The 24260-nt window shown below is 44.6% G+C and overlaps 1 protein-coding gene across 1 annotated transcript in view; it reads right to left on the bottom strand.

Annotated features, from left to right (window-relative positions):
* Positions 1-24260, bottom strand: part of MINDY4B (MINDY family member 4B) — a 32044-nt gene that overhangs the window by 2287 nt on the left and 5497 nt on the right. The window contains exons 3-11 of the mRNA XM_082224437.1: positions 23142-23315; positions 21522-21641; positions 18473-18567; positions 15389-15554; positions 12677-12742; positions 10198-10268; positions 3517-3589; positions 1529-1702; positions 935-1115 (exon numbers count right to left, since the gene is read on the bottom strand). Of these exons, the coding sequence (XP_082080563.1) occupies positions 935-1115; positions 1529-1702; positions 3517-3589; positions 10198-10268; positions 12677-12742; positions 15389-15554; positions 18473-18567; positions 21522-21641; positions 23142-23315 (1120 nt within the window). The remainder of the gene's footprint in view (positions 1-934; positions 1116-1528; positions 1703-3516; positions 3590-10197; positions 10269-12676; positions 12743-15388; positions 15555-18472; positions 18568-21521; positions 21642-23141; positions 23316-24260) is intronic.

Here is a 24260-nt window from a genome sequence, read left to right as displayed (position 1 = left end):
TAGACATTACTGATATATTATATGACAGCGTCCTGTGGATCAGGCCCCATATGCTCCTGTATCTTTCTTTCTAGGACACAATTGGGTTAAAAACACAGCCTCAAAATAAGGGCAAATTGCCCAAAGATGGTTTTGGGGAGGGGGATTTTGTGGGGGGAATGATGCAGGAGGAAAGGGTTATACCCCAATTTCCCTGTTCCACAGACCCAATCTGGATCAGGGCCTGCAGCTTAAAAACACACACACAAACCCTACATACTTGGTCCTAGCTTGACTCTCTAACCACTACACCACACTGGGACTCAAAACATATCCTTATGTGTTATAGCCCTCCCTTCCTCCCAAAGGAGCCCAGGGTGGCAAACCACAAGTGATAAAACATCTTAAAAACATAGAGGCTTTCTTGACATCCAATGGTCACTGAGTGCTTAGTAAAAAGAAGAATAAGAACTGGGCTCTTAATGGATTATGTAGCTTAAAAAACGATTGGGGGTATTTTCTCCCCTACTGAGAATGCTTTCAGAATTTCCCCCAGGGACTGTACTTCTCCTCTCTCCTAATTGCTGGAGTCTCCTTTCAGATCTGCTCTCAGAGTTGCCCCCTCTCTCTTATTGTGCTGTTTACTGTTGCTTGTATGGGTGTTTTCATAAGGTCTGCTTATCTAAAGAACATTTTAGTTTAGAATGTATTGTTAATGTAGCACAGGATGTAAATGTATGCCAGTTTAAAACTCAGAAGGCGCTGGCAAGGTCACAGAACTTTTTTTTGTTAAATATAGATACAGATATAGATATATATTTGATCCATGCAAAGCACACCAAAATGGATTTAAGTATCACTTGTGGAAAAAAGGGCATTGAGGGACATGTAAAATTGAAGGGATGTCAGGAGTGTTCATTTGAAAAGTTCTCTTTCAGTAAAGGTAAGTGCCTACCTACTGTTAGATGCACTGTTGTCTTCTGCGAGGGCTGTCCATTATAAAAATACAAATCAAAGAGGTGTTCCATTTTCCAGTCAGACAAGAGCAGCCTGTTAGTGCTGAAAAGGACACTGTATGTTCCACTGATGTTGCACAACCAAACAGGCAATTTAGGAGTTTTCAGCATGCTGCCAACCTAGGGAGGGGAGGGCATAGTTTGTTCACAGTCTCATGGTGCGGTAAGGCATTAAAAAGAAAACACAGAGCCCCCAAACAAAACCAACATCTTCATCTTTTTCAAAAAACTTCCTCCCATGTAAGCATCAAATAAAAATAAGAGCATGATCCAGCTGAAAACGACTGGCTGCTAGGAATTTGCGACACACAAAACCCCTACATACCAGGTCCTAGCTTGACTCTCTAACCACTACACCACACTGGGACTCGAACATATCCTTATGTGTTATATCCCTCCCTTCCTCCCAAAGGAGCCCGGGTAAAACATGCTCCTTCAAACACATTGCTAATGTTACGTGTAGTTTGGCCCTGTAGCTCAAATGCTTACCTGCACTGAAAAGACCTGTGCACTGATTTGCATGTTTACCTTACCTGTGGGAATCTGTAATGTTCCACCTCTTCCTTGCTCCAATGTAAATAGCCCACCTCGCTGCGGGACGAGACACCATGCAGCTGCTTTTGCACATTGCCTTCGGCCTCAAGTTTCTGGAAGCCATTAAACACGTGTGGACAAGCTCTGCCTGTTAAGATGATGTTCAGAATGGCCTAAAGGAGAAAACGACCCAAATCATGCTTTCAGGTGGGGAATCAGAAGCTGACCTCAAAAGTGGCTTGTTCCTCAGTGTTCAGCAATCATAGAATTGCAGAGTTGGAAGGGACCATGAGGGTCATCTGGTCCAAGCTCATGCCATGCAGGAATCTTTTTGCCCAATGTGGGATTTGAACTCACGACCCTAAGGTTAGGAATCTCATGCTCTACCAACTGAGCCATTCTGGGAAGGAGAGGCAACGGGAGACACTCTTGGGATATAACAGAATGGTAGAGCTGGAAGGGACCCCCCCCCCAATGGTCGTCTAGCCAAACTCCCTGCAATTCAGAAATCTCAGCTAAAGCATCCATGACAGGTGGCCATCCAACCTCTGCTTAGAAACCTCCAAGGAATGGGAGCCCACAAACTCCCGAGGGGGACGGTTCCACTGTGGAACAGCTCTTACTGTCGGAAAGTTCTTCCCGATGTTTAGTCAGAATGTTCTGCACTCCCTCCATTGAAGGTGTAAGCAGGTATACAATAAACCATATATCTTAAAGCAGGCATCCCCAACCTTCGGCCCTCCAGATGTTTTGGACTACAGTTCCCATCATCCCTGACCACTGGTCCTGTTAGCTAGGGATCATGGGAGTTGTAGGCCAAAACATCTGGAGGGCCGAAAGTTGGGGATGCAGCTTAAAGACACTAGCTTCCATTGTGCTTTGATTTTCCCAACAGAAACAGAACCCTGGAACCCCCTGGAATATTGCTACTGATAGACAGAGGCAGAGCAAGGTGGGTGCGGTGGGTGCAGCGTGCCCCGGGTGTCATCCCTGAGGGGGGGTGACATCGCCACCTCCCCCGGATGCTCACCGTGGGCAATGCACCCCTGGGATGCTTGTCCCACCCCCTGGGACACTAGCCCTGCCTTCAGGTCACGCTGCTCCAGGTGCCAGAGCAGCCAGCTCCACCTCTGCTGCCAGTCAGAGACTGGGGGTGGCACGCAGCCTTCACAACATTACTTAAAGAAAATAAAGTCCAATAGTGATGCCTCGTGCAAGGAGATGCAGCCCGTGGTGTTCCCACAGTGACAGTGGCAAGGTTAGCAGAGCCAGAATAATAGTGGCAAGAAACTGGAAGAATGAAATCTTACCAACGATTACAGAGTGGCAAATTCTTATGATAGAATACCTTCAACTAGCAAAGTTGGCTGGAAAAATGAGAGGAGTGTCAAACCAGAAGGTTTATATGGAATGGAAAATATTCAAAGAATATTTAAAAACGTATTGTACGAACAATAAGATACTTGCAGAAATAGGAATTACATGAAATATAATAGTGCATTATAGATAGATAGATAGATAGATAGATAGATAGATAGATAGATAGATAGATACAAAAAAATAATATGAATCTGTGCAAGGAATAGATAATATAAGTAGTATAATGAGAATTATTGGAAGTTATACATTTTAATCTGTCATGTAAGTGTAGTATATTGTATTTGTTTATGTTTGTTTCTTTATCTTTTCTTATTTCATCGTTTCTATTCATTTGTATCATTTTCTGTTTTATATGTTATGTAACTTGTGTATATTTGTCTATGTGAAAATTAATAAAGATTTTCTAAAAAAAAAGGCAAAAAGCAGAGCCCTGGGTTAGCAGCAGTGGCAGCCTTGCAGGGCTGCTGCCACCCTGACTGTCCCACCACAGCCTTCCTCTGATCCCATCTCCATCCCAACGAGCACAGCACCACTGCTGGGAGAACGCAGCAGTTTACACCCACCCACCCCCACGAGCCACAGCTGCCCCCCCCTCCGATACACCTACTTGTCTGCAGATGAAGCTTCCAAGCCTGCATTGCAACAGATGAGTTGTGGTACAGTCAAGGTCTTTTTGCAGCCTACCCAACCAAAACACAAAGACAAAATTAGCGTTCCCTATTGTTGCTCGGTGCCGTGAGTCACTCTTCACTGTCAACCTGCTTGCCAGAGTTTTGCTAACAGAACGCCAGACTCCGATTTCAGGTGGATCCCCCTCTGCCGTTGCAGCCCCAAAGTTTCATAGGTTCCCCTGAAAATCTGGAGAGGCTTTTTGAGGTGGGGGTGGCGGAGATACCCTGCATGAGTTTTCCACCCGCTTGGACAGCTTTGGATACAACCTTACAGTCTCAGGGATGGAAGAGCAGGGATCATAGAATGATAGAATTGGAAGGGGCTACAAGGAGTCATCTAGTCCAACCCCCTGTAATGCAGAAATCTTTCACCCAACATGGAGCACGAACCTCCAGAGATTAAGAGCCTCATGCTCTACCAACTGAACTATCTCAGGATGACTACAGGGATGCATTTGAATATGCTATACCCAGCTGTTGTGGGAGGGCAGGGAAGCAATGGATGATGTTCTCATAGTGTTCCCACAGCACAGGGTGGGTTCGACAATCAGTGTGGTGTAGTGGTTAGAGCAGGGGCCACAAATCTTTTTGGGGGCCCATAGGCCAATTTGGACTTTCAATTAAATGGTGTGGGCAGCACCAGCCTGTCTGTTTGCTACTCTCCACCCTGCCTGACAGAAGAAAACAAGAAAGGAAGAAGAAGAAGAAGAGTTTGGATTTGATATCCCGCCTTTCACTCCCCTTCAGGAGTCTCAAAGCGGCTAACATTCTCCTTTCCCTTCCTCCCCCACAACAAACACTCTGTGAGGTGAGTGGGGCTGAGAGACTTCACAGAAGTGTGACTGGCCCAAGGTCACCCAGCAGCTGCATGTGGAGGAGTGGGGACGCGAACCCGGTTTCCCAGATTACGTGACTACCGCTCTTAACCACTACACCACACTGGCATATAAAGGAGGCACACAGGCACACTTTGCTTTTCCAAGAGTTGAGGTCAACATCATATCCAGTACTATTAAAGCAGATCCTCTTGAGTATGTATGATTTTATACGTGGTCCCCCCAAAAGCACTGCCAAATGAAAGCTTGCATGGGTATGTTGCACAGTAAGAATGACAGATTCAATGCTTGTGAGTCACACAGAAATATCAATTGTAGAATTGTAGAGTTGGAAGGGACTCAAAGACTCATTTAGTCCAACCCCCTGCAGTAGATTGAACATGCCTGGTCACAAAATGAACGAGCTTCTCTCAGTTCCATCAGTCTTCCCTCCATTGTGTCCCAATCCTATTAACTTCTAATATCTCCTCCAGAAATAAGGCTTTGTGCAAATGTTCACTTTGTAGCTTTGAACCACCCCATGCTTTCTCCTTAAGTTTTGAGCCTTATACCAACTTCGTTCTAAAACTTTATGCTCTGGTTGTTGTTGTTTAGTCGTTTAGTCATGTCCGACTCTTCGTGACCCCATGGAGCAGGGCACGCCAGGCACTCCTGTCTTCCACTGCCTCCTGCAGCTTGGTCAAACTCATGTTGATAGCTTCGAGAACACTGTTCAACCATCTCGTCCTCTGTTGTCCCCTTCTCCTTGTGCCCTCCATCTTTCCTAACATCAGGGTCTTTTCCAGGGAGTCTTCTCTTCTCATGAGGTGGCCAAAGTATTGGAGCCTCAGCTTCAGGATCTGTCCTTCCAGTGAGCACTCAGGGCTGATTTCCTTCAGAATGGATAGGTTTGATCTTCTTGCAGTCCATGGGACTCTCAAGAGTCTCTTTCAGCACCCGTATTCAAAAGCATAAATTCTTCGGCGATCAGCCTTCTTTATGGTCCAGCTCTCACTGCTTTTAAGATGCTGCTTTTAAGATGCTGATGATGTCTCTGCTTTTAAGATGCTGTCTAGGTTTGTCATTGCTTTTCTCCCAAGAAGTAGGCGTCTTTTAATTTCGTGACTGCTGTCACCATCTGTAGTGATCATGGAACCCAAAAAAGTAAAATCTCTCACTGCCTCCATTTCTTCCCCTTCTATTTGTCAGGAGGTGATGGGACCAGTGGCCATGACCTTAGTTTTTTTGATGTTGAGCTTCAGACCATATTTTGCGCTCTCTTCTTTCACCCTCATTAAAAGGTTCTTTAATTCCTCCTCACTTTCTGCCATCAAGGTTGTGTCATCAGCATATCTGAGGTTGTTGATATTTCTTCCGGCAATCTTAATTCCTGCTTGGGATTCATCCAATCCAGCATTGTAAGGGTCCAGCTGCCCTGCCGCTGGTGACAAAATATATTTTTTTAAAGTAACACTACAAAGATGGCAACTACAATACAGCAGCGGTGAGAAAACCTCTTAAAAATTTTAAGTTGCTACCTACATAAGCTAAACAAGCTAATAATTAGTTGAACTGAAGACTGTAACTGCAGAATAATCCAGAGGGGGGAGCTTACACTCAGTCTATACTCAGACTTCCAGCTGTCCAAAGTTTAGGCCTCCCTGGCCTTGGCTGTCAAGAGGAATTTATTCAGCATTCTTTGACGATAAAGCCGACAGTAGTCAAAACACATCCCAGCCACCCAAGCAGCTTTAGCTTCAACTACTAATGCTGATAAGACATTGCAGTCCACTCAAACACAACAATAATGTTGCAAGACAAACCCTATGCTTTATTAAGTTGGCTGCTCTGTAATTTCCAGTCACCCTCTCTTCTTCTTCTTCTTCTTCTTCTTCTTCTTCTTCTTCTTCTTCTTCTTCTGCGATCACTCATAGCCGAGTAAGATTGTCTCCCATAAAGACGGTTTTAACAGTGAGTCTGTGACTGTGGAGGCAATTCTGGGCCTACACATCCTTCCACAGTGGGGACATAGGTTTTTGGACGGGAGTTGATCATGGTGAGGGTTTGCCAAGCATTCCTTCCTCTTAGCACGTTTCTCCCTTTTTGTCCTGACTTTGCGTGTCTTCGAAGCCCATGACACCTTTGGTAAAGGCTGTTCTCCAACTGGAGCGCTCGCAGGCCAGTGTTTCCCAGTTGTTGGAGTTTATGCTACATTTTTAAAGATTTGCCTTGAGAGAGTCTTTAAACCTCTTTTGTTGACCACCAGCATTACGCTTTCCATTTTTAAGTTTGGAATAGAGAAGTTGCTTTAGAAGACGATAATCAGGCATCTGAACAACATGACCAGTCCAACAAGGTTAATGTTGAAGAATCATTGTTTCAACACTGGTGATCTTTGCTTCTTCTAGTACACTGGCATTAGTTTGCCTGTCTTCCCAAGTGATGTGTAAAATTTTTTGGAGACACTGTTGATGAAATATTTTGAGGAGTTGGAGATGGCATTTATAAGTGGTTCCCATTTCACAAGCAATCAGTCTCACCCTCTGTTATACCAGTCTGGTGCACTAACTGGTGGGAAGGATCCTCATGGGGCCAAGCAAACATTTTAGAGAAATTGAGGACTACTCACCCCCAGCAGCTAAACAGTCTGCACAAGTCCCCCTTCATAACCACTTTGCAGTGCAAGCTGAAGGACATGAAGATCCAATTAGCATTATTGGGGAGCCCAACAGCAATTGTAATGAGGCAAATTCAGAACCCCAGAAGGGTGAGACGAGCCCAGAGAACCTGGCTGAGCTGATTTTAATGACAGCTAAAACAACTGATTTTATTTGTCAAATGCTGAATTTACTACATTCCAAAATGGATATTTTGATCGGAAAGGTCATGAGGACACTCAGCAGGGAGATCCGACTCAAGAAGTCACAGGATTTCAAAGGTACCTATTCTATCTAACTACCCATGAGCTAAAGAGATAAACCAAAAAATGAGTCCCAAACCTTGAGAGAACTCAAGCCAGAAGTCTGGCAGTGAAATGAAAGAGCAGCAACATTTAGTACTGCAAGTGAACAAAGTCAGCCTTATAACATGCACCTATAAAGACAGATTCCTGCCTTGGTCCACATTTCAAGCAGCTAAAAGACACACGAGGTCTTCATTAGGGGAGCAAGCCAGTTATATAGACCTGGTTAATGTGGAGTCCCTGATCTGCCCCAAACAAGCACAGAAAGTTTTACTATCTTTCAGGTGTCCCAGAATTACAACAATGTTCCAACATGCCAAGCCTATGTTGACTGCTAAGGGAGTTTTTCTAACACGAGTTTTAAAAAATTTGACTATATCGCCATTATTAGCTAGCCGTAAAGCAACCGGCCATCACAACAACAGGACACCAATAAGGAGAATTCAAAATAGCTTAACCCTCCTCAGAGGATTTGATCAGCTGACTGGAATCAGAAGGTTTAACCAAATACAACTGTGGCCAGGAGGAGAATCTGAAAGGCTCTTTTAAAGGCCACCCGATGGAAGAGGAACAAGGGATTACCGAAAGGCTTGAGCATTTCGAATTTAGTCTTTTAAAGATTCCTGCAGAGTTCAAAATTCCAACAACATACCCAATTGATTTTCATTCCAAGGAGTCTTCACGAGAACCCATTATCCTCAAAGCCACCCCACATGAGGAACTCTCCATCAAAATATGAAACAACACAAGCACACTCCAGTCCCCTTTGGCAAGCAGCATCTCTGATTCGGTGGGGGGGGGCATGTTACAATGAAGCAGATATGGTCACAACATCAGCCTGGCTTTCGATGAGGAAGCCTGATGACTGGGAATTGGGTTCACCACGTAGGGCAATAGAATCACTGCTCGCTTGAGACCTCATTTTGCAGCATATGCTGCACTGATTCACCCTGAAGCTTCTATGCCGAGTCACGGCAGGAGCTGAAGGACTTAGTAGCGAATGTAACAGCACATCTGCCTGCAGAGGAGATGCAGCAACTGCGTGGAACCTCAGTTTCCGAACGTCTTGGAAGTTGAATGTTTCGGTTTTCGAACGCCCAAAACCCAGAAATAACTGCTTCAGTTTTCAAACGCTTTTCGGAACCCGAACGTGCCACATGGCTTCCGTTTTGAGTTTTCTGTAAGTAAATGCTTCCAGAAATGCATGTTTCGGTTTTCGAACGTTTCAGAAGTCGAACGATCTTCTGGAATGGATTACGTTCGAAAACCAAGGTTCCACTTAATAGCGGGACACTTAATAGCTGCATGGATCAGGCAGTGGCAGAGCAAGCCAATTGGGCACCAGGGGTGGCGCACGCACCCTGCACCCAAGGGCAGGACCAACCACCTGTGGGGGCAGGGCCAGCTGCCTGTGGGGCGGGGCGAGCCAGGGCACGATGCTCCACAGGGCCTCCGAGGAGTCTGCCTGCCTCCTCCCACTCAGACACCCTACAGCTGAGGGGGATGTGGTGGGCAGACTGTTTGGGGCAGCGCGGAGCTTGTGGGCGCCGAAGCCACCATGTCACTCCCAGGAGAAACGCGTGGCTCAGGCGCGCTGCAGGCCCCGCGGTGAGTGCTCCCTGCCATTTTGTCACCCCTCTCAGTGGTGACACCTGGGGCAGCTCGCCCCCACCACCCCCTTCCTCCACCCCTGGGATCAGGGACTTAGGAACTGTAGATCCTTAGCACAGGAAATCTTAGAAACTAGTGTCCAAGAAGCTGCTTTGCTGACATCGCCTGCACAGCGAAGGCAGTTGCCTGCTGGTATCTGCCCTAATGATAATAACTTTATAGAACAACTTAATGGGGAGATTATTAATAACTACATACAAAAAAATAATAGTAGAAGAAAATAAGGCAATGAAAGGATTAATATCATCCCTGTATATTTCAACTATAGAGGCATATTTCCCTCCCCAGAATAATATAATGGTGGGAATCAAATTGGGATTTAGAAATTGAGGAAGAGGCATGGAATGGGCTGTGGATCAACGCCCTGTATAAATTATTTCAGCAATGACGAGAGAAAGAGCCCTCGAGATCGCAAATTGCTGGTATTTAACACCTAGAAGTCTAACTTATATAAAACCCAACAGCTCCCCTATGTGTTGGAGAGGGTGTCCCACTATTGGGACAAACAGACATACGTGGTGGGAGTGTTCAAAAACAGAAAAATTATGGGAAAATGTCTTTTGCAGAGATATCTTTGATTACAAGGCAGACAGTTCCTATGTCCCCAGGACTGGCATTGCTTAATTTGTACAGTCAGGACTCGCCAAGAATTAGAAATAAAGATCTTATAACCCAGTTATTTACTGCGGCGAGAACGACCATAGTCAGAACATGAAAAACATTGTAACTGTTGACCATGGATAAGTCATATGAAGCAGTCTGGCAGTCAGCTTTGTTAGAAGAGCTAACATGGAAATTGCAGGTAGCAAGAGACCAAAAGAAAAATGATAACTTCTACGCAGTACGGGGCAATTTTATTGAACACACAGTTAGTGAGGCACATGGGGGAGTAGTGTTTGGGGTAGGTAGCATAGTTTGGAATACTTGAAGTATACATTTGAACCTTTCAAATTGTTGCAGGTATAATGTATCCCTTCTTTTTAATGAGGTTGGAGCACATGACTTGTTATTTTATGGTTTTTAAGATTATGAGAATGCTTGAAATATATGCTGTGGCAAATAAACTATTCTTAAATTTTAAAAAGATAAGAAGAAAGAAAGGATGACGCAGTGACTTATTGCTTAATTTAAATCTAGGTATTGATAAAGCAGGGGAACATTTTGGTTACCTTTCAAATGTCCTTGAGAAAAGCAAGCTGTACAGAAATAGAATCACTCCATGACTTCCTTCACAGTTCAGCTGATTAGAAGAGAAGGATGAATGTTACTCAGGTCAGCATCAGATTCAGGGCAGTGCAGGTAGTTTCCTCACACAGGGCACCAAGCCGAGGGTGTGCATAACAACAACAACAACAACACTCTATTTATACAGGTAGCTACAGAAAAGATCCATAAAAAACAACTGTACCCTACTGAATTATTATGGAAATAAGAACGGGGGGGGGGGGGCTTTTGTCTTTGCTCAAGCCCCATATTACCAAAGTCCACCACTGCTCAGGTTCACGTTGACACACATCTTCAGAGCCTCCCCTTGATTTCTGGTGCTCAGGCTGTGAGTTCAGGCTGTTGCTTATTTAGCCAGAATGGCACCACCCACACACAAAAGAAAGACATCAGCTGGGAAGGGGCCATAGCTCAGTGGGAGAGCACCCATGTTGCACGCAGAAGGTCCTGGGTTCAAACCCCGGGATCTCCAGGCAGGGCTGGAAAAAAGACTCCTGCTTGGAACCCTGGAGGGCTGCTGCCAATCAGTGTGGACAATACTGAGTTAGATGGAGCAATGGTCTGACGCAGGATAAGGCAGCTTTCTAGGTTTCTGTGTTTGGGGAACCCCCAAGGATTTTCAGTGCAGAAAATACGTACAGGCAAAGGGGAGGGGACCCAAGTGCAGAACCCCAGTCCAGATAATATGTACAGGCAAAGGGGGGAAAAGCCCAAGCCCAGTAAGCACTGAGCATGCTCAATGGCCACGGAATGCTGACTGACAATTGTGGGGAAGAGAACAGAAAACAGGGGAAATAGAAGGGAGGGACTGTTGTTATTTTCACCCCTCCCATTGACAGAATCTCCTGATCTGATGTTTTGAGAAAGGAGGGGGCGGAAACTGCTCTTCTACTCTTCTGCTCCTGACTGATTGCCTGACTCTGTGTGTGGAGACAGTCTTATCTATGTAGTGACTAGATGGCTGAGTGGGAGACTCATGCAAGCCAGTAGTTCATTAGTTTGTAGCTGCTATTAGAAATAAAAGGAGTTATGCTTCACAGCTAGCTTCCACGTTGTTTATACTCTGCATGAGTCTGGTGCTCACAATGCACAGTTGTGGGTCCAGAGCACCGGGACCTGTTTTCCAGGATTGGAAGGTCTCTGAAAGTGCTCCAGTCACCTAGCCCAGTTGGGGCAGAACCAGTTATCAAGCCCAGTCGCTGCACATTGGTTGAAAGGCGTACTGACATCGACTGGCTTCCTAAACAGCATCACTCCACAGTGTAACGGTCTGTTGCAGGTCCCACCTGCTGTACCTATCTGTGATGACTGATCTTATCTCATTATACATGACTAAGCCATTTTTCACCTTCTCACCCCTTGTCTTTTCCTGGAAGACCTATTGCAGTCATTAAGAGTAGTCAACAGGCTCATCTCAGCTATCTGCCAATCTCCCATTCCCACCACCCTTCTGAGTAATACCCCTCCCCACCTTCTCACTATATAGAAGGATATGGCAACTTCTGTTTCAGTGTATCTGAAGAAGTGTGCATGCACACGAAAGCTCATACCAAGAACTAACTTAGTTGGTCTTTAAGGTGCTACTGGAAGGAAATTTTTTATTTTGACTATGGCAGACCAACACGGCTACCTACCTGTAACTGTGATGACTGAGATGAGGAAAAGAACATTGTGCTAAATGCACGAGGCAATTCAAAATGCAGTCAAGGTTTATTAGCCAAAAGCTGGATCAGAACAAAAGATAGATCCGTTTTACAACATTGTATAATAAGACAAGTAAGACTGCAGCCCCATTTACAGTCATCTGAGAGTACATCTACTGAAGAATGAGATTCAGAACAATTTTTGAATCTTTGGATCTAGAACTGTGAGGGGAGAGACTTCATCAGGCAAGGCCTTCTTCCACCTGCCTTGCCTCACCCTCCAGTCTCTGCTTCTCGATTTGTATTGTATTATTTTATGCACTGTGACTTGCCGTTGTTTTATTGATTACAGTTTGGAAATTATTTATTATAATTGTTAAGAGTGGATTTGTTTAATTTTTATATGCTGATATTTAATATTATTCTATGCTATTCTAATGGATTGTTGAATCTTACTTTATTTTATACAAGTTGCTTATTTTAAAGTTATGTTTTATTACCACATTTTTGTATTGGATTAGATGGTTATAAGGTGTACATTCTTTGTTTCTTCAGCTTGTAAACCGCCTTGGGTGTTGTGAAAGAGAAAGACGGTATACAAATTAAAAGTGAAATGAAAAAATGAAATGAAATAATCCCCACTGAACACAGTGGTGCACTAAGGTATGAGCAAACAGGCATGTGTGCCAGTTCCACCTGTAGGTACTGTTAAAAGCCACATAAAACTTGGCCACAAGTACACATTTGTAAAGACGCTGCATATCACCACCCCTGAACTTACACAGTGTATGTGATCGCAGAGGAACTGCTGAGCTGTTTCCTTCTCAAAAAAGTCAAACAGCTGAACCTGCAAAATGATCATTAAGAATTCCATCAACACAGGAATAAAATTTTGGAAAACTGATCAGGTGGCGCAGTAATCGCATCATTCATCTCTATTACACACGAGCACAGTTTAGCCTAAATTAAATTTTGTCCTGAACAGACTTTTCCATATACATGAGCTCTGTGAAGATGACTCTGACTGCTTCGCTTTCAGCCTAGGCTCTGTGCTCTCCAGCTCCCTTACTGCACAGAGATAATGAAGCATTAGAACATGGGTAGGCAAACTAAGGCCTGGGGGCCAGATCCAGCCCAATGGCCTTCTAAATCCAGCCTGCGGACGGTCTGGGAATCAGTGTGTTTTTACATGAGTAGAATGTGTCCTTTTATTTAAAATGCATCTCTGGGTTATTTGTGGGGCATAGGAATTCATTCATCCCCCCCCAAAATATAGTCTGGCCCCCTGTAAGGTCTGAGGGACAGTGGACCGGCCCCCTGCTGAAATCTTTTGCTGACCTCTGCATTAGAACCAGGCAGTACCTGTGTGTATCTGCACCTGAGTTTTCTTGGACCTTCTAGTGCCATCCAGAGATAGAGCGGGGTGCAGGGATGGATGGATGGCGGAATAAGGGTCAAGGCAGCCATATTCAAAGCTGGCAAATATTAAACATACCAATGTGGCAGGAGACAAGGCAGTCCTCACTTCTCCTGCCAGTCCCCTCCCAGGTCCTGTCATCTCTTCTCCTCCCCTGACTGCCTTGGAGCGCCAAATAATTACAGCAAGTTGGGAAGGAGGGGTGGATGACAGAAGGAGAGCCCTGGTGTTCCAAATGGATGTTCTTCACATCTGGTAGCGAATTTGGTGCCAGTACGTCCTTTTGTCTCTGCTGAATCTCCCACTGTTCAGCTTCATTGGATGACTCCAGGGTCTGGTATCTTGAGAGAGGGAGCTTTCCCCCTTTTTACTTTCTCTATTCTTACTCATGCCCTAGCCATCACACTTCCTCAAAGAGTTGTTTTAGTCTCCTAATAATGTTGGCTTCCCCTAGTGGACGTTGGTCTAGTAAGGCAAATGGTGCACTGACCCTCCATCTTCAGCTTGCTCTTAGCCAGCCTGCATCTCTCTGCCTCCATACTAGTAGCCAGACACTTCCTATCAGCTTTGTTATGTACTGAGTTGAATAGGATCCAAAATGCAGCAGTCTGATTGGTCCTAGAACAATAGGATTCAGAATGTAGCAGTCTGATTGGTCCACAGGAGCCACCCAATCCAGCTCCAGGTAGAAGTGAATCCGCAACCTGATTGGCCTACAGGAGAATTCCGGAATTAGCCAATCACGTGGGACCCATTGTGTAAATAATGTATATAAAGCAGACATTCTGGGGGAACTTCCATTCCTCCTCACCACTATGAGCTGAATAAAGAGCATGAAATCCACTCTCGACTCCGAGTATATTTCAAGCTTCTTCCTCCTTAACAGGGAGGAGGATGGGGACAAAACCAATAATCAGCTGTTTGCACCTGTCATCGGCTCTGCTTTTACCTGTTGCTGGGTGCCCTGCCCTCCGACCTACCAGTCCCAATGGTTACCAGCTGGTCTCCCATTCCTCCACTCTTGCAGACCCACAATATTCTCTTTAGGATGTGGCAACCAGAACCGTACACAGGATTTCGATTGTGGTAGGTCCACAGATTTCTAGAAAGGCATGACAATGCTGGTAGTTGCATTAAAAAAAAAAATTCCTTTCCTAATTTGCCTTTTCTACAGTTGCCACATTCTAGGGGTGCCATATTATAGGAGGGATTCGGATGCATTCTGGGAAATTTAGATTTTCACAATAGAAGTGCTCTGTTGCCCAAGCACAATGAAAAAAAAATATTTTCGTGGTTAGGAAAGTAACAGGGAAATGCACTGAGAAGTTTGGAATGAATAAATAAAAACAGGAAGACATATGAAGACCCTGAAGCCAAGTCAGGGTGAATGCAGGAGGAATTCTCATTGTTGTATAATCTCCCTGCAAACAAATACTAACAAATGCTCAGTAAAGACTGAGTAGAATTTTAGCTGCATAAGCTTTGTGTAAGCAAATCTGGGTGAATGCTCAATAAATAGGTCCTCTGGATGAGCCCAGAGCCAACATTTTCATTGAGCTATACATCAAAACCTGTTTTACCTTGTGCCTGCTTGGGAGATTTGAATATGAAAATCTTCGTCCCAGAGATTCCACACACAGACAAATGTGTTACAGACCAGTTTGATCACATTACATGTGGCACCCATTCCAAATACCACTCTATTGATCTACTTTCACTGAAACATCTGGTCAGGCCTCAAGATATTTAACTGCACACATGGGATAGCTCAATAAACTATGCTAAATTTAACTTATTTTTTTCTGTTTTCGGAGTTCCTTGGTTCTCTTTATGGCGTCTAATAAAATAAAGAATTATAGCACCTCGATTCACACAATGCTTTTGGTTTTTCTTGGCCAGCACATCTCAGCCAGTCTCTGGCTGCGAAGTGGATCTTTATGTGCTTGTTGTTTGTACCACAACATACAACAGTCCTCGTGTTTCTGGGGTTTTTCTGTTTCTTAGTTTTTAGAATCAAAACCAACAATTCCCCCTTGCAAATATTGTGTCTTTTAAAGCATAGCTTCTCTTACTTACTCTTTCAGTAAAGTGATCCGCTTTGTAGTCTATACTGGGAGTAAAATAAGTATCACTGGTGACAAGGCAGACAGTAGCTTTCTGACCTTCTCCTGCTACCCACAGAATATCAGCCAAGGCTGCTGCAAGAGCCTTTTCTTGTTCTTTTTGGCTTATTTCACATAAACTGCAAAGACAGATAGAAAAAGAGACTGTGTGAGAGAGAGACACTAGCAATCCATAGTCCAGGAACAGGAAAACTGTCAGCCCCAAGACATTGTTGACAATGGTGCAGCTAGGGCTGGACCACAGGGCTAAACCCAGGCCATTGCAGTGCAGGATTCCACCCCAGTGACCACCCAGAGAGTGCCAGGTGACAAATGCAGTAGCAAACAGTCCAAGGCATTCACACCTGGGCACAGCCATGCTACATAGCTGTCAACTTACAGATTTGAAAATAAGGGACCAGCAGCCTCGAAAATAAGGGATCAGCAGCCAAAATAAGGGATCAACAATTACTTTGATAAAATACATATTTTGTTGCGTGCAAATGGCTTTAGATACCTATTAGGTCCATAAATTACCATATAGCATATATCCAACAAAAAAAAAAAAACAACAAAAACAAAAACCCAGCAACAATTTGTTGTTGACAAAGGACAGCTGGACATAGAAAGGGCCCCATTACCTTCAGTAGCTTATTTAAGGGACATAATCAATAAGGGACAGCAGCAGGACATGGCGCTGGGATAAGGGACTGTCCTGCCAAATGAGGGATGCTTGACAGCTATGCCATGCTAGGGCCCACCGGGGCTGACACTCATCACTGTAGCATCCTTACTTTTTGTAGGTCAGCAGTGGGGCAGCCAGGCATTTACACAGCTATAGATTTACATGGGCAAACTCTGGCCCTCCAGATGTTTGGGACTATAATTCCCATCATCCCTGACCACTGGTCCTGTTAGTTAGGGATGATGGGAATTGTAGTCCCAAACATCTGGAGGGCCAGAGTTTGCTGATGCCTGCTATAGATGCTCATTTTATTTATTTTTACTTTGAACGTATATTATCCTTTTCTACAAGACAAGGCTGCTTAATCCTAAGCAAATGTGCTTACCATCAGGGCAGCAAAAGCAGACCCCATTTGATCGAGCAAAATATACATCAGGAGGCTTAATTTGGTCAGAATTGAGTACAGTGGTGCCTCGCAAGACGAAATTAATTCGTTCCGCAAGTTTTTTCTTCTTGCGAGTTTTTCGTCTTGCGATACACGGTTTCCCATAGGAATGCATTGAAAATCAATTAATGCGTTCCTAGGGAAACCGCCTTCAGACCAGGTCCGGGGACAGTCTGTCCCCCGACCTCTTCTGAAGGCGGGGGGGGGGGGGACAAGGGCTTTTCTTCCCACTGCCAGCCTTCAGAAGGCTGTTCTGAAGGCTGGCGGTGGGAAGAAAAGCCCTTCTTCCCACCTCCCGCCCCGCAAGCTCCGGGGACAGGATGGCTTTGCTGCCGACCGCCAGCATTTTAAAAGCCCCTGCTGTCCCGGGGCGATTTTAAAATGCTGGTGGGCGGGAGCGAAGCCTCCGCTGTCCCGGGGAGATTTTAAAATGCTGGGGGTCGGCAGCGAACGCTTCGCTCCCGCCCGCCAGCATTTTAAGATCGCCCGGGGCAGCGGAGAAGTCTCCGCTGTCCCGGGAAGGCAGGCGGGGGGGAGCAAAGACTTTTGCCCCCCGCCGGCCTTCAGAAGAGGTCCAGGACCTCTTCTGAAGGCCGGCTTTGGGCGAAAGTCTTTGCTCCCGACCGCCAGCAATTTAAAACAGGTCCCCGGAGATTTCCCTATGGGCTTTCGTCTTGCGAAGCAAGCCCATAGGGAAATTCGTCTTGCGAAGCGCCTCCAAAACAGAAAACCCTTTCGTCTTGCGGGTTTTCCGTCTTGCGAGGCATTCGTCTTGCGGGGTACCACTGTATTCACTTCCAGAGTTAACACTGAATACATTACATCTGGTAAATGATCCACCATATAACCACTAGAGGGATGTGAAAATTTGTGTCCTGGGCTTTTTCAACTCGTCTACCCATGTACTATCTGAAATCCAATGGGTGCATTGGTTGCCAGGTGTGAAATATATTTGCATTATTTTCAGCTTTCCTTTCCCACTATTGGGAACGCAGAGGCATTCTGCGTCTCTCCATTCTCCAGTGCTTCTTTTGGATTTCTCATCCAACCCATGTCTCCCTCTTGGAGCTTCTGTTTTACATCTGAGAAGAGAAGTATGCTCTCCAATTTAATGCTAATTATTAGTGGAGCCTCCTGCAATGACTCACAGAGGTGCGGCACCATTGTTGTTTTACAGTGGTACCTCGGGTTACATACGCTTCAGGTTACATACGCTTCAGGTTACAGACTCCGCTATCCCAGAAATATTACCTTGGGTTAAGAACTTTGCTTCTGGATGAGAACAGAAATTGTGCTCCGGTGGCACGGCAGCAGCAGGAGGCCCCATTAGCTAAAGTGGTGCTTCAGGTTAAGAACAGTTTCAGGTTAAGTACAGACCTCCGGAACAAATTAAGTACTTAACCTGAGGTACCACTGTGTTTTTATGTAGGGCTTCACAGCTGACGTAATACGCGTGACCATCTAGAGCAGGCTTCCTCAACCCCGGCCCTCCAGATGTTTTTGGCCTACAACTCCCATGATCCCTAGCTAGCAGGACCAGTGGTCACGGGTGATGGGAACTGTAGTCTCAAAACATCTGGAGGGCCGAGGTTGAGGAAGCCTGATCTAGAGACCCCTTACCCTGTAAGGGTATAAGTCCATGGAATAAAAAATTCCCAGCTGCACCGCTGAGTACAGCTGCCATGATCCCTGAGCATTGACCATGTTGGCTGGGGCTGACAGGGGCTGGAATCCAACACCAGCTTGCGTTCCACAGTATCTCCCCGTTAAAGACTACAAAACAGCTCCTTGGCTTTCAAGCGTTGGGAGGCACTGTGAATCTACCGCTAGATTCACTGGGCCACATATGGGAGGTGGTCTGGGAACCCACATTCTGAAGCCCCAAACCCCATGCAGCTTAAGCAAATATCTCTCCCGCCCATCCTTACCTTTGTAGGCGCATATTTTCTTCTTTATTTTGTACAAACAACAAGTATTTAATGATGTTCACTTGAACAGCCATCTGAACAGCTACTGCTCCTCCCTGAAAGAAAGCATTTACACAGCATAAGCGGGTCGTGCTGTGGGTTAAACCACAGAGCCTAGTTCGAATCCCCGCAACGGGGTGAGCTCCCGTTGCTCGGTCCCTGCTCCTGCCCACCTAGCAGTTCGAAAGCAGGGCAAAGTGCAAGTAGATAAATAGGTACCGCTCCAGCGGGAAGGTAAATGGCGTTTCCATGCACTGCTCTGGTTCGCCAGAAGCGGCTTAGTCATACTGGCCACATGACCCGGAAGCTGTATGCCGGCTCCTCGGCCAGTAAAGCGGGATGAGCGCCGCAACCCCAGAGTCGTCTACGACTGGATCTAATGGTCAGGGATACCTTTACCTTTTAAGCTCTGTGTAAATTACGTCATACATTTACTCATGCCAATAGTGACACGTGTGATCAGGTGACCCTCCCGACGCCTGTATCACTGCTGTTTATCTGGACGGGACGGAGGCAGAGCAATGGCAAGATCAGGGCCAGGGGTCCTCAAACTTTTTCAGCAGAGGGCTGGTCCACTGTCCCTCAGACATTGTTGGGGGCCAGACTATATTTTTGGGGGGGGAATAAACGAGGGACGATGAGCAGTGCATGAAAGGGTTCTGAAGAGGGCCTGCTTTAAATGGTGGCCGCTTGAGAGGGGCGCCCAGCCAACCGTGGCTCCTGTGTTTTGCGAGCAGCAGGGGCTAGCAGCGGCGGTGGAGGGATAATAATAATAATAATAATAATAATAATAATAATAATAAATTTATTTATACCCCGCCCTCCCCAGCCAAAACCGGGCTCAGGGCGGCTAACACCCGATATAAAAACAATTGATTGAAATACAACTTAAAAAACAAGATTAAAAGACAACATTAAAATATTAAAATGCAGCCTGACAAAGGTGAGTGGCGCACAAAATGGCTGGAGGAGAGAAGATCCAGGCTGAATTGGACAGAGCATTTGTTCTCTTGGGAAAGTTACAAGGCCAATTTGATGTTATGGCTACAAATGTTTCAACCCTGGACTTAACAGTAAATAACATTCTTGGATCGGATAAGGATTGGAAACAAGGAGCTTATTTAACTGGACAAATAGAGAAATCTGAGAGTTTTGAGAATATGGAGAAGGAGACATACGTCGCCCCTGAAGAAAAGGAAGGAGGAGCTGGTGTGCAGATGTTAAAAGAGAGTTCTACTTTGGGGCCTGGCATGATGGCAATAAAGGAAAATAAAAATCTGATGTGGAAAGCCCGGCCTGAATTGGAGATTGAGAAATGGAGAGATCTTCTTATGTGGAGATCAGAAGACCTAAGGATTATAAATGTGATTAAGGTGGAGGTTAGAGCTTTGGGGATTTTTGAACTGGAAAAGAGCATGAAACAAGAAATGGAACACCCCATAGGCTCTACTGGAAAAAATATGGACCCTGTTGGGCCGGAATTTCTCCTAGATTTGGTATTTAATATTAAGGTTTATCAAAAAGACCGGCAGAGAGGAACTGAGAGACAATTAAGTGCCTCGGATGTGAGATCTCCAGGCTGATAGTAGATTAAGACTGATGGACATTGTTGGGGGCTGAAACCGGGAAAGGGGGGGTGGAGTTTGGGAATCCAAAGGGTTCATAATTACAATTTATTTCGTTTTTTACTTCGTTTTTTATTGTTATATAAATTGGGAAATTCGTGGAAGGGAATCTTGGTCGATCTTAGAAAAAATGTTTTAAGAATAAGAACTGATGTATAAGTTCGACGATAAGGTTATCAAAAACAAATTGAAGGAAGGGCTGAGAAATACTGTAAAATTAATGAATGTTAGAATGATGACGGTTTAGAAACTAAGTGGTTTATAGCAGAAATGTTTAAGTTAAAAGAAAAGAAAGGTTAAAAACTAAATGAAATTAAGGGAAAGGATTTGCTGAATTTGAAATTGGAATACAGAAAGGGGAGGTAGGAGGAGGTCAGCGAAGTAAAGTATAAGAAAATAAGGGATCGAAATTATACTTGTTTTTTGTCTGTGTCTTGTTTGTTTTCTTTATATAATTTCTGAAACTTCAATAAATATCTATTAAAAAAACAAAAACAAAGGTGAGTGGTGCACAAAAGGGCTCTGGGGAAGGGCTGGCACCAACAAAGCCCAGCCCCCTTCCTCCTCTAGGCAGGGTGGGGAGAAGCCAGGAGGAGGAAGGGAGGAGGAGGCGCTTCTGCCGTGTGAGGGAGAGGGAGGGAGAGGGAAAGAACGTGCGCACTGGCAATCCATGTACTGACGATCCACGCGGCAATTCCCGGACCATTCGCGGGCCGGATTTATAAGGCAATTGGGCCTGATCCAGCCCGCGGACCTTAGTTTGCCAACCCATGGTCAGGGCCATGTGATGTACCGATGGGAGTGCCAGATCAGTCGTGGCAGTCCTATCCACGCCGCCCTAACCTTGCCAGCACCTTGGCTCAGCCCTATCCAGGTAAGCAGCAACAACGCTGCTGTCGGAAGGGCAGCCCCACACACAGGTTGCTACTGATTGTTGTGGTATAATTCAAGTATGTTGTGCGATTTAAATGTGTCGGGCATCCCTCCCCCTTTCCTGCAATGCCTACAAGAGACCAAGGACTGGGCTTAATACAGCAGGGCAGCTGTATTAAGGCTAGGTTGGGGCCCTCTATGTTTTAGGCAATTGGAAGCTTCTGTACATATGGGGGGTGCAAGTCATATGCTGCTGTGTAAACCAGCTCTATGTCATTTCTGTTTGATACTTGGTATAACTCCCTTGATAAGGAAAGGGGTTTACAATCCACTTACATTATCACCATCCTGCAAAGGAGGCAACGCCAATAGCCACTTTAGACAGGGGTCAAGTGAAGCAGATAGATTGTGATTTTGCCCTTGAACATCCAGGGAGTACATGACTGGGCTGGGATTGGTCTGATCCATGCTGCACGATTACCAGTATAAAAATGGCTGCCAGGTATTATTACCTTATCTGTCTCCAGTGCGTAGGCCAAATCAGTATAAGGCTCGTGGAATCTGAAATATGCTCTTTTCCATTCATAGCTGAAGACTTGATATGTGCTTCCAAATAGCATCCTCCGTAGTCCCTTGAAATGGTAAGAATTAAACAGCAACAAAAATATGGTCTTTATTAAAAGAAAGCTAATATTCCTGGCTTCCTCTGAACGAAACAGGCATTTACCACAATGATCAGGGAACTGGAGCACTTTCCAAATGATAAACAGTTAAGGTGACTGTTCTTAAATGCCACCCCTTTCTCCATGGATGACATGAAAATCACTGTGGTTCTTGGCAGATCACTTGAAATTTTACTTGTACTACAAATCAGAGCACATACATAAACTCATATTCTGAAACCATCTTTACAGTTTCATTGTCAAAGCCAGTGGTGCAATATGAGAATCATAGCCTCCAGGCAGGGTCTTGTTAACTTTCTCGATAATCTGGCCCTCATCAAAATGTCCTCAGTCTCCATCATCAGTGGCGAGGAAAGAAATATGAATCAAGTGCACGGTAAGTAGTACAAATATACTTGCATGTCCTGCAAGCTTTTCACAAATCATCTCACTGCAGCTCATGAACCTCCAATACACAGTTGAAACATTGCTAATGTTAATGTATTTGGGACATTTCAGTTTACAGAAAGGACAACTATGGAGGGATATGAACTATAAACATACTATAATTTGAACCATAGGCATACTATTATTTTTTTATATGACTTTTCTTTCTTTTTTCTTTTATGGTATAATGTATTGGTGTTTATGTTTTTAAATGCAAGTCACTTGGTAACCAACAACTGCTAAGGGCAATAAATAAGTAAATAGAATAATAGTGACACCCACACCCATTTTGCACAAAAGATGGCTGCATAAATGGTTCCCAATGTGCTTTGAGGAAAACATAATCAAGGGGAATGTTTAGTGCTTCTTAATAAAAAATTGCTTGGGACAGGTTTTCTACTACAGCTCACCTAAGCAGTTGTGAAGAAAGTGATGACTTCCGATAAAACCAGAACTCTAGGTCACCCAACTAAATTAACTGGCAGCAGTTTTGGGGCAGCTCAAAGAAAGTACTTCTTCACGTAAAACAAAATTAATTAATGGGATTTGCTGCCACAAGATGCAGTGATGGCAACCAGCTTGGATGGCTTTAAGAAGGAATTAGATAAATTTGTGGAGAGTTATCTGTCAGGAGGTCTATCGATCAATGGCTATTCACAAATGGAGCCATTTTCAGAGGCAGCTTTCTACTGGCTCTCTGACACTGTTGTTTAGGGCTTGAATTTCTCCTTTAGCCCTGTATACAACACAGCGAGCCATAAGTAGAATTGGACCAAGGAAGTTAAATATCATATCTGTATTGCTTAATACCTAGTGCAGGATCTGTTGTGTACATTCAGGGGCCAGTAGCAGCCTTGAAAACTGCTCCAAACAGCCAATCCCACTATATCCCTTTTAAATTATTTCTGACAGCAGCCAACTGCAGCCTTGATTCCAACAGTGCTCCTGGATAAGATTTCTGTGTCTCTTTAATTCTGGCGAGATTAAGTTTCATCTCATACTTAATTGACAAGGTCCGCTTACCACTGCCATTTCCAGTGAGATGGGCCGCCCTCCGAGGTTCGATGAGACGATGAGAGCTTTGGGAATCGAATAAAGAATATTGGATGGGAAACGGCTTTGCTTTAGGGGGTTTGTCATTTGCGACGCTGCAGCTGCGTCCTCTTTGTCGTCCTCCGATTTGTGGTCTTGGCACTTCTATATAAACAATATAAACAAACAGAAACCAAGCTATACGGCATATCCCTAAATACGTTCGTATCAGGCTCCACCTTTTCTGACTTTTTTCTTTTTGTAGCAAACATTCTCCTAAAACGAAGGAACTGCACAAAACCCCATCCCATAACATGGTTTGTATCTGCAAGGAGACGAAAGGTTTCTATATTGTTTCAAACCAGCGTGTCAAGAATATAATTCTCTTTTCAGTGCACATAAGTTAATGCATCATTTAAAAACAGTGTAAGGTGTTTAAAGGGAACAAGTGCCAGTAGGTTTGCAGAGACTACAGCTTACAAAGTTAGCCATTTGATACCTGTTGTGTTAGTAAGCATATTTCCTTATACGTGAATTCCACTGAAACCAGTGGAACTTACCTGGTACTTCCAGGTAAGTGCAGGGAGGTGTCCTGGACTGAGATGTTGATGTTACTTCAGAGTCACCCTCAATGCAATGTTTTTTTAAAGCATTGCTTTTGTTGCCCGTGGTGCATGATACAGCCCAAAGCAATTCAAACTCCCAGCAAGAAAGGATTGTTTTCTTTTGGCAAAAAAATAAAGCAAATACTTTTCATACTTACTAGTTGACTCTTCTTAATTTCTTCCTGCAATATTTCTATGTAACTCAACTTGGAATCTACCCATCTTTTGACCTGCTGCAGTGCTGTTCTGTTTTCCATAGCTTCCAATAGACCGAAAGTAGTCACAGGCAAAATTACCTAGTGATAGTGACACTTGGAAAGGAGAACTGCCTTGGCTCAGTTTCCTGGATTACCAAAGAACAGGAGCTCTCCTTCTGGTTTAGAAATTAAATGGCTCTTGTCCAAATTGCAGCACTAGGAAAGGTTTTGGAAATAAAGGCATGAACCCTGCCTTGATAAAAGAAATATTGAAGTGAATAGTTGTTCTATTTTTATTCTCCCTTTCA

This window comes from Podarcis vaucheri (genome assembly GCF_965113315.1).
Source record: "Podarcis vaucheri genome assembly, chromosome: 5".
Lineage (NCBI taxonomy): Eukaryota > Metazoa > Chordata > Lepidosauria > Squamata > Lacertidae > Podarcis > Podarcis vaucheri.
Note: the sequence above shows the minus strand (reverse complement) of the source record. Positions and strands in the feature narration are given on the sequence as shown.